This window comes from Salmo salar, chromosome ssa10 (genome assembly GCF_905237065.1).
Source record: "Salmo salar chromosome ssa10, Ssal_v3.1, whole genome shotgun sequence".
Classification (NCBI taxonomy): Eukaryota; Metazoa; Chordata; class Actinopteri; order Salmoniformes; family Salmonidae; genus Salmo; species Salmo salar.
This window is the reverse complement of record NC_059451.1, coordinates 49,377,761-49,388,760: the sequence shown is the minus strand read 5'-3', so window position 1 is coordinate 49,388,760 and position 11,000 is coordinate 49,377,761. Positions and strand designations below refer to the sequence as shown.

At 36.7% G+C, this 11,000-nt stretch overlaps 1 protein-coding gene across 3 annotated transcripts in view; it reads right to left on the bottom strand.

The window, feature by feature from the left end:
- Nucleotides 1-5,118: 5,118 nt before the first annotated feature.
- Nucleotides 5,119-11,000, bottom strand: part of LOC106560552 (coagulation factor XIII B chain) — a 65,503-nt gene continuing 59,621 nt past the window's right edge. For 2 of the 3 annotated variants that reach the window (XM_045687887.1, XM_014123547.2), the window contains exons 6-11: nt 10,623-10,820; nt 10,144-10,320; nt 8,423-8,473; nt 8,089-8,289; nt 7,774-7,813; nt 5,119-6,141 (exon numbers count right to left, since the gene is read on the bottom strand). In XM_045687887.1, the coding sequence (XP_045543843.1) occupies nt 7,794-7,813; nt 8,089-8,289; nt 8,423-8,473; nt 10,144-10,320; nt 10,623-10,820 (647 nt within the window). In that variant the 3' untranslated portion in view covers nt 5,119-6,141; nt 7,774-7,793. Of the gene's footprint in view, nt 6,142-7,773; nt 7,814-8,088; nt 8,290-8,422; nt 8,474-9,095; nt 10,038-10,143; nt 10,321-10,622; nt 10,821-11,000 lie in introns of those variants that run through there. The other variant, XM_045687888.1, reaches the window with a different exon arrangement.

Below are 11,000 nucleotides of genomic sequence, written 5' to 3'. Positions count from 1 at the left end.
GGCCTATGTAGACAGATCTGTTCCATGTTTGATAGGCCTATGTAGACAGTTCTGTTTCATGTTTGATAGGCCTATTTAGACAGTTCTGAATCATGTTTGATAGGTCTATGTAGAATGTTCTGTTCCATGTCTGAATGTCCTATGTAGACATTTCTTTTCCATGTTTGATAGGCCTATTTAGACAGTTCTGTTACATGTTTGATAGGCCTATGTAGACAGTTCTGTTTCATGTTTGATAGGCCTATGTAGACAGGTCTGTTCCATGTTTGATAGGCCTATGTAGACAGTTCTGAAACATGTTTGATAGGCCTACGTAGACAGTTCTGTTCCATGTTTGATAGGCCTATGTAGACAGTTCTGTTCCATGTTTGATAGGCCTATGTAGACAGATCTGTTCCATGTTTGATAGGCCTATGTAGACAGATCTGAAACATGTTTGATAGGCCTATGTAGACAGTTCTGAAACATGTTTGATAGGCCTACGTAGACAGTTCTGTTCCATGTTTGATAGGCCTATGTAGACAGTTCTGTTCCATGTTTGATAGGCCTATGTAGACAGTTCTGTTTCATGTTTGATAGGCCTATGTAGACAGTTCTGTTCCATGTTTGATAGGCCTATGTAGACAGTTCTGTTCCATGTTTGATAGGCCTATGTAGACAGTTCTGAAACATGTTTGAAAGGACTATGTTGACAGTTGTCTTCCATGTTTGATAGGCCTATGTAGACAGTTCTGTTCCATGTTTGATAGGCCTGTCTACATAGGCCTATGTAGACAGTTCTGTTCCATGTTTGATAGGCCTATGTAGACAGTTCTGAAACATGTTTGATAGGCCTATGTAGACAGTTCTGAATCATGTTTGATAGGCTTATGTAGACAGTTCTGTTCCATGTTTGATAGGCATATGTAGACAGTTCTGTTCCATGTTTGATAGGCCTATGTAGACAGATCTGTTCCATGTTTGATAGGCCTATGTAGACAGTTCTGTTTCATGTTTGATAGGCCTATGTAGACCGTTATGAATCATGTTTGATAGGCCTATGTAGACAGTTCTGAAACATGTTTGATAGGCCTATGTAGACAGTTCTGTTCCATGTTTGATAGGCCTACGTAGACAGTTCTGTTCCATGTTTGATAGGCCTATGTAGACAGTTCTGTTTCATGTTTGATAGGCATATGTAGACTGTTCTGTTTCATGTTTGATAGGCCTATGTAGACAGTTCTGTTTCATGTTTGATAGGCCTATGTAGACAGTCCTAAAACATGTTTGATAGGCCTATGTAGACAGTTCTGAAACATGTTTGATAGGACTATGTAGACCGTTATGAATCATGTTTGATAGGCCTATGTAGACAGATCTGTTTAATGTTTGATAGGACTATGTAGACCGTTATGAATCATGTTTGATAGGCCTATGTAGACAGTTCTGTTTCATGTTTGATAGGCCTATGTAGACAGATCTGTTCCATGTTTGATAGGCCTATGTAGACAGTTCTGTTTCATGTTTGATAGGCCTATTTAGACAGTTCTGAATCATGTTTGATAGGTCTATGTAGAATGTTCTGTTCCATGTCTGAATGTCCTATGTAGACATTTCTTTTCCATGTTTGATAGGCCTATTTAGACAGTTCTGTTACATGTTTGATAGGCCTATGTAGACAGTTCTGTTTCATGTTTGATAGGCCTATGTAGACAGGTCTGTTCCATGTTTGATAGGCCTATGTAGACAGTTCTGAAACATGTTTGATAGGCCTATGTAGACAGTTCTGAAACATGTTTGATAGGACTATGTAGACCGTTATGAATCATGTTTGATAGGCCTATGTAGACTGTTCTGTTTAATGTTTGATAGGCCTATGTAGACTGTTCTGTTTCATGTTTGATAGGCCTATGTAGACAGGTCTGTTCCATGTTTGATAGGCCTATGTAGACTGTTCTGTTTAATGTTTGATAGGCCTATGTAGACTGTTCTGTTTCATGTTTGATAGGCCTATGTAGACTGTTCTGTTTCATGTTTGATAGGCCTATGTAGACAGTTCTGAAACATGTTTGATAGGCCTATGTAGACAGTTCTGAAACATGTTTGATAGGCCTATGTAGACAGTTCTGTTTCATGTTTGATAGGACTATGTAGACCGTTATGAATCATGTTTGATAGGCCTATGTAGACAGTTCTGAAACATGTTTGATAGGCCTATGTAGACAGTTCTGTTTCATGTTTGATAGGCCTATTTAGACAATTCTGTTTCATGTTTGATAGTCCTATTTAGACAGTTCTGTTCCATGTTTGATAGGCCTATGTAGACAGTTCTGTTTCATGTTTGATAGGCCTATTTAGACAGTTCTGAATCATGTTTGATAGGTCTATGTAGAATGTTCTGTTCCATGTCTGAATGTCCTATATAGACATTTCTTTTCCATGTTTGATAGGCCTATTTAGACAGTTCTGTTTCATGTTTGATAGGCCTATGTAGACAGGTCTGTTTCATGTTTGATAGGCCTATGTAGACAGTTCTGAAACATGTTTGATAGGCCTACGTAGACAGTTCTGTTCCATGTTTGATAGGCCTATGTAGACAGGCCTATCAAACATGAAACAGAACTATGTCGACAGATCTGTTCCATGTTTGATAGGCCTATGTAGACAGTTCTGAAACATGTTTGATAGGCCTATGTAGACAGTTCTGAAACATGTTTGATAGGCCTATGTAGACAGTTCTGAAACATGTTTGATAGGCCTATGTAGACAGTTCTGTTCCATATTTGATAGGTCTATGTAGACAGTTCTGAAACATTTTTGATAGGCCTATGTAGACAGTTCTGTTCCATGTTTGATTGGCCTATGTAGACAGTTCTGAAACATGTTTAAATGGCCTATTTGGACAGTTCTGTTCCATGTTTGATAGGCCTATGTAGACAGTTCTGTTTCATGTTTGATAGGCCTATGTAGACAGTTCTGAAACATGTTTGACAGGCCTATGTAGACAGTTCTGAAACATGTTTGATAGGCCTATGTAGACAGTTCTGAAACATGTTTGATAGGACTATGTAGACCGTTATGAATCATGTTTGATAGGCCTATGTAGACAGTTCAGAAACATGTTTGATAGGCCTATTTGGACAGTTCTGTTCCATGTTTGATAGGCCTATGTAGACAGTTCTGTTTCATGTTTGATAGGCCTATGTAGACAGTTCTGTTTCATGTTTGATAGGCCTATGTAGACAGTTATGAATCATGTTTGATAGGTCTATGTAGACAGATCTGTTCCATGTTTGATAGGCCTATGTAGACAGTTCTGTTCCATGTTTTATATGCCTATGTAGACAGTTCTGTTCCATGTTTGATAGGCCTATGTAGACAGTTCTGTTTCATGTTTGATAGGCCTATGTAGACGGATCTGTTCCATGTTTGATAGGCCTATGTAGACGGATCTGTTCCATGTTTGATAGGCCTATGTAGACAGATCTGAAACATGTTTGATAGGCCTATGTAGACAGTTCTGTTTCATGTTTGATAGGCCTATGTAGACAGTTCTGAAACATGTTTAATAGGCCTATTTGGACAGTTCTGTTCCATGTTTGATAGGCCTATGTAGACAGTTCTGTTTCATGTTTGATAGGCCTATGTAGACAGTTATGAATCATGTTTGATAGGTCTATGTAGACAGATCTGTTCCATGTTTGATAGGCCTATGTAGACAGTTCTGTTCCATGTTTGATAGGCCTATGTAGACAGTTCTGTTCCATGTTTGATAGACCTATGTAGACAGTTCTGAATCATGTTTGATAGGCCTATCTAGACAGTTCTGTTCCATGTTTGATAGGCCTATTTAGACAGTTCTGAAACATGCTTGATACATATTGCCTCAATTACCTTGACTAACTCGTACCCGCGCACATTGACTCGGTACCGGTACCCCCTGTATATAGCCTCCACATTGACTCGGTACCGGTGCCCCCTGTATATAGCCTCCACATTGACTCGGTACCGGTACCCCCTGTATATAGCCTCCACGTTGACTCGGTACCGGTACCCCCTGTATATAGCCTCCACATTGACTCGGTACCGGTACCCCCTGTATATAGCCTCCACATTGACTCGGTACCGGTACCCCCTGTATATAGCCTCCACATTGACTCGGTACCGGTACCCCCTGTATATAGCCTTGTTATTGTTATTTTATTGGTGCTCTTTTTTATTTTATTTTAATTTAGTTTGTTTAGTAAATATTTTCTTAACTCTTATTTTTCTTCAAACTGTATTGTTGGTTAAGGGCTTGTAAGTATGCATTTCATGGTAAGGTCTACACCTGTAGTATTTGGCTCATGTAACAAACAACATTTGATTTGACACAGAAAATATCGTACAGTTATTGTTAAAATGCTCAATGTAGGAAATGTGTAAGTTCAGTGTATTTTTAATTGTGCAAAACAACACATTTTTATTTTTATGATTTTAATTTGAAGTATGTTGAAATATATCCACGATACTTGGTCTACTATACTATATTATAATATACTATATTATACTATACTATACTTGGTCTTCCATTATTTTTGCAAATATTGTTTTATCTACAATATCGAGGCATACTGTATCTACAATTTTTTTGATGTGCACTGTAGGTTTAGCGATAGAAAGACATTGAGGGCTACAGTTATCAAATAGTTTAATGCTGATAGGCCCCATTGAAACATTTGTACCAGAATTATTGAATCACAAAAGATTCAAATACTGTACTTACATAAGCATTACATAAATCTGGTTAACTGTCTATGGTTATGGCTTTGTTTGTTGCAGTAAGCCAATATCACTGTTTCCAATAAAGCCATGTTTTCCAGGGGCAACAGGGGAGGGCCAAAACAAATTGCTACACCTTGGGAGCATGCCAGGGTTTGTCCAATATTAGCCTATCAACTAAACAAAACATTCATAACATTACATTAAACGTTATCTTGCATATAATAATTGGAGGTCAATATTCCTGCCTTAATGTTCAGGAATAAATGGCAAGGAACACCTCAGGGACATTTTAATAGATATTGTCTGGCTGCTTCAATATTGTAAAAAATACTTGATGATAAAATTCCCAGATGAACTAAAGAGTAACTTAGTAAATGAGAACCAGAGAGACTTTATTTAATGTTGTACAATCAATTATGCATGGATACGTTTGTCCAACAAGACAGTTGCCATCACGTCCAGTAAGCTGAGATCAGCAGAGGCAAGAAGTAAAGCAAATACATAAAAAAACATGACCAACTGAGGCATTACTTATGCTGTCCTGAGACACGAGAGAAGATCTACTGTTCACCTGAGAAAGTAGCTATAGGTGGATGATAAGAGACAAAACTGATTTACAAGAACGATCAATGACAACAGTGATACTGATCTGAGAAATAGCTTCAGTCAGCTTTAATGTGTATTTGTTAGGATAACATTGGTAAATCATCTTATTCTGTTGTACTATAGCCTTGTAAAGACTCATGGAGACAACGTGTCATCTCTTTTCCACAACTTTATTGTCTTCCTTGATGAGGTCAATCACAATCATAACATCAGTTGTTCATTCATATTAAACCTTCAGATAATGAATCACACAGCTGGAAGATACAGGAGGATATTTACACATTATACAGCGTGTTGGTCTAATCCTGAATAATGATTGGTTAAAACTGCATTCCAGTCAGTGTCTATTCCACAAGCTACCACCTGGCTAAATCTATGATGTTAAAATGCCTAATTCTTGTTCTATCTGACTGCGCAATCCACTGTCTCATCAGCCCAGCCAGGCAATTTATAAACTTGATAGGATGTTCACACAATCACATCTCTTTGTACTAATATAACAAATGTACCATTTTAGTCTAGCTTTAGATAGCTGTACTGTTATTATAGTGAAGCTGAGACTGATATGATTTGGAAGATACTGTTATTTTGTTACAACGGTGATACAATGTCAAATGTTGAAAAAGACACTACATGTATTCCATTACTGGATGGCTCACATTTTTTCTAAACCTAAATTAAACAAGCGACAAAGAAACCACAAAATCAAATAGATCTTCTCCTTGCATATAAAGGCGGCTTTGTAAGGATTCTTGCATTTGACGGAGGGAACATCATGACTCTGTAGGATATCTGTAGGAATTAAATCACATGGCAGGATACTATAGATCAGTCTGTGGAGTAATACTGCTGATCACTACTACTACAGATCAGAGTCTGTGGAGTAATACTGCTGATCACTACTACTACAGATCAGAGTCTGTGGAGTAATACTGCTGATCACTAATACTATAGATCAGAGTCTGTGGATTAATACTGCTGATCACTACTACTATGGATCAGAGTCTGTGCAGTAATACTGCTGATCACTACTACTATGGATCAGAGTCTGTGGATTAATACTGCTGATCACTACTACTATAGATCAGAGTCTGTGGAGTAATACTGCTGATCACTCCTACTATAGAGGAGAGTAGACAGTGTTTAACCATGTGACCTTTCACTGTGTGTTAATGATTAGAGAAATTACTCCTGCTTGATGTGATACTCCAACATGTTTCTGTTATGCTTCACTGATAAGCCATCACATACTGTTCATAATATTGATTATAATACTGATTATAGTACTGTTAATAACACTGTTTATACTACTGTTTATTATACTTTTTGTAAGTGTTAATTATACTGTTCATAACTGTTTCTAATACTGTTTATCACACTGTTTATAATACTATTTACAATACTGTTTATTGTACTGTTTATTGTACTGTTTATTGTACTGTTTATCACACTGTTTGTAATACTGTTTGTAATACTGTTTGTAATACTGTTTGTAATACTGTTTGTAATACTGTTTGTAATACTGTTTGTATTGCTGTTTGTATTGCTGTTTACAGTACTGTTTTTAATACTGTTTGCACTACTGTTTACAGTACTGTTTAAAACACTGTTTATAGTGTTGTTTAAAGTGTTGTTTATAATACTGTTTATAGTACTGTTTATACAACTGTTTATCACACTGTTTATAATACCGTTTATAACACTATTCATCACACTATTCATAGTACTGTTTATCATACTGTTTATAATACTATTTATCAGACTGTTTATCATACTGTTTATAATACTATTTATCATACTGTTTATAACACTATTTATCACACTGTTTATCACACTGTTTGTAATACTGTTTGTAATACTGTTTATATTGCTGTTTATATTACTGTTTATATTACTGTTTACAATACTGTTTATAATACTGTTTATCACACTGTTTATCACACTGTTTATCACACTGTTTATCACACTGTTTATCACACTGTTTATAGTACTGTTTATAGTGTTTATAGTGTTGTTTATAATACTGTTTATCACACTGTTCATCGTACTGTTTATAGTACTGTTTATAGTGCTGTTTATAATGCTGTTTACAGTACTGTTTATAATACTGTGTATAATACTGTTTATCACACTGTTTATCACACTGTTTATCACACTGTTTATCACACTGTTTATAGTGTTGTTTATAGTGTTGTTTATAGTGTTGTTTATAATACTGTTTATAGAACTGTTCATCGTACTGTTTATAGAACTGTTTATCACGCTGTTTATAGTACTGTTTATAGTGCTGTTTATAGTACTGTTTATAGTACTGTTTACAATACTGTTTATAATAATTGACTTCTGGAACTTGCTCTGCCTTCACTCTGTCTACAGGTTTGTGTGATTATAAGACATGCCATTCTCCTTGTTAATTTTACTCACCCATTATGTTCATCATCTACCTATGAATAAAGATGGCTACCTAAAAAGCAAAGAACAAATGATTTTGTTTATACAGTCAGAAGGTTACACATTGTGGCCTCATTGAATATTATCAAACAGGTTGATTGATTTTCATAAAAGGTTTCAATAAAAATGAGAAAATACTATCCATTTCTATTGTATTAATCTACAGTCGATAGCTCGCAGGGCATTCTGGACTTATGTATTCCATATATTAGATGATGTTAACCTGCTAATGTTGAGAGAATGACTATCTTACACTGATGGGTGTTCCTTTACATGACATGAACTTACATATAGGTTTGTGGTCTTCATACTGCATCTCTCCATCATCACACTTCACCTCAATTTCTACTATATTCCATGGATATCTGTATTTATGGTAATATCCCTCTTTGCACTGAAGAGTCTTTCTTTTACCGTGCACAATATTATCTTTATTGAGTAAATTCTTTAGATGGTACTCTGCATCAAAAGTGGAAATCTCACAAGGTCCTGATGGAAATGAAACCCAGTAATTATTTTATTCCCTTAGTGTACAGTACATATTCATACATTTATATACTCACATACACTTGACATGTAGATATGACACCATTTTCAGACCAGTTGAAAATAATGTACTTACGTAAACACTTTGGAGGGCTCGGCCATATTCCATTCTGACATCTGATGCTGCCTGTATAGATTAAATTGGGAATAGATAGAAATCATAATACAGTACCATGAAAATACATTACAATGATACAGTACCAGGATAATACAATACCATGAAAATACATTACAATGAAACAGAACAGGATAGTACAATACCATGGTAATACAGTAGGATAATCATGATTGGATAATACAGTACCATGATACAGCACCATAATACACTATCATGATAATGCAATACCATGATAATACATTGTCAAGATTATACAGTACCATGAAAATACAGTAACATGATAATACAGCACCATGGTAATACAGTACCATAGACTTAAGACTTACATTTACACTCAACTGGCATGTGCCATTCTCCATTCTTGCAAGTTGCTTTTCCTCCAGGGCCTTTGTATGGGCTAATGCATGTATAATTTATTTGGTTCCCACTTTTTCTCTGTGAACTTTTAAAATGTGCTACTTTTTACTTTTACTTGAGTAGTATTTTACACCACTACTTTTACTTCTACTTGATTACAATTTCATTAAAGTAACAGTACTTCTGCTTGAGTAGGATTTTACAGTACTCTTTCCACCCCTGCTGTACAGTAATACACAGTGACACACCTGTCTATAACTCCTTATACCCTCAATATGATGCATACTCCCTTTATTTGTGGGGGAAACAATGGCATGAAACATTACAGAACGCATTGTGACACATCGTTCAGTTAACAGCGCACTTAGAGGACCTGTTCTATAAAGCATTACCATATCATTACATTTTGGCCAAGCTGTCAGTTTGGTAAAAGCATTGAACAGAGCAATATCTGGAAAAACAAATCGGAGCAAAGTGAGTGAACGTTCATGCCATTACCAATTCCACACCAAATCATCAAATAGGGAATAAAACAATAGGATCAAATCTGATGCTTGATCTTTCCAGTAGCCTTAAACCCTCTGGATCAGTGTCTTCCCTCACATTCTCAGAGTTTTAGATGAATGAGTATAAATGTCATCCTAACTTTACAGCCAAGTGTCTGGGTGTCACGTCCTGACCATAGAAAGCTGTTGTTTTCTATGGTAGAGAAGGTCAGGGCGTGACAGGTTTTTTTTGTAGGTTAGGTTTTTTTTGTAGGTTAGATTTTCTATGTTGGGTTGTTCTTGTTTTGTATTTCTATGTTGGGCTTTGTTTGGGATGATCTCCAATTACAGGCAGCTGGTCATCGTTGTCTCTAATTGGAGGTCATATTTAAGTTGGTGTTTGTCCCACCTGAGTTTGTGGGAGATTAATTTTGAGTAGTGTATGTTTCACCTCTGCGTCACGGTTTTTTGTCATTCAGCTTATTTATGTATTGCATAGTTTCACAGTATTAAAAAAAATGTGGAACGACACACTTTGCTCCGCTCATTCCTACGATAGCCGTGACACTGGGTCCAGTGATTTTTCGTACAGGTAGCAGTAGGTCTGGTAGTACTGTCCAATAGTTCATAATTCATCTTACACTCATAAGTGAGCGGATCATTGATTTTGTATCTTGTTTTAGGGTCTTTAATCACAGCATTTAGGATATCTGGCTTGTCACATGTTATCTCTGAAAGACAAACAATGTAATTCTGATGCAGTCCAAACTAACATCGGAGCACAAGGTAATCAAACCACAGTGATATTCAAAGATGGCTTCCTTTAATAAACTGCACCTTCACAGAGTGGGTCTGGAGTCCAGGAGCCATCACTTGTGCATGTGGCAACACCCTGGGCATTTGTGGTTTTAAATCCGGTTCTACAGTTGTAACGCTGAGTTCCTCTCAATTGACCCCGCTGCCAGCGGTTGGGAGAACTCACAAGAGGGTCACGTGGATCACCACAGGTTATCACTACAATGATAGAGATGTTTAGTGTTAGCATGAATCATACCAGTACAGTAATGGGGTGGCACATAGCCTAGTGGTTAGAGCGTTGGACTTGTAACTGGAAGGTTGCAAGGTCAAATCCCCAAGCTGACAAGGTAAAAATCTGTCGTTCTGCCCAGAACAAGGCAGGTAACCCACTGTTCCTAGGCCATCATTGAAAATAAGAAGTTGTTCTTAACTGACTTGCCTAGTTAAATTAAAAAATAAAATAATATGTAATACACTGAATATATCATACTACAATGTACTCTCCAGTATGAACATACGTTCACAATCTGTAGAAGATGACCACTTTCCATCCTCTTTGCATTGTATTGTATTTTCAGTCTGATGTAAGAAAAAGATCCAGAATCCTGAGGTACAGGTCACCGTCACCCTTTCATCAGGTGAGAACAGATTTCTGCCAGCAGGTGTATAACTGGTTCCTCTTGTTGGTGGCAATGATAATTTACATTTAGCAAATGCTGTTTAGAGACAAAACAATTACAGAAAAACATTATATTAGTATCTTGCTTGAAGTCAAAGAGATCAGTTACCCTGCTGTCTTAAAGGGGCAATCTGCAATAATCAACAATAAGAAAGCGGTCACCCTGCCACTGAGTAATGGGGCTGGGGTATGGGGCTGGAGAAATGTAACCACTCTC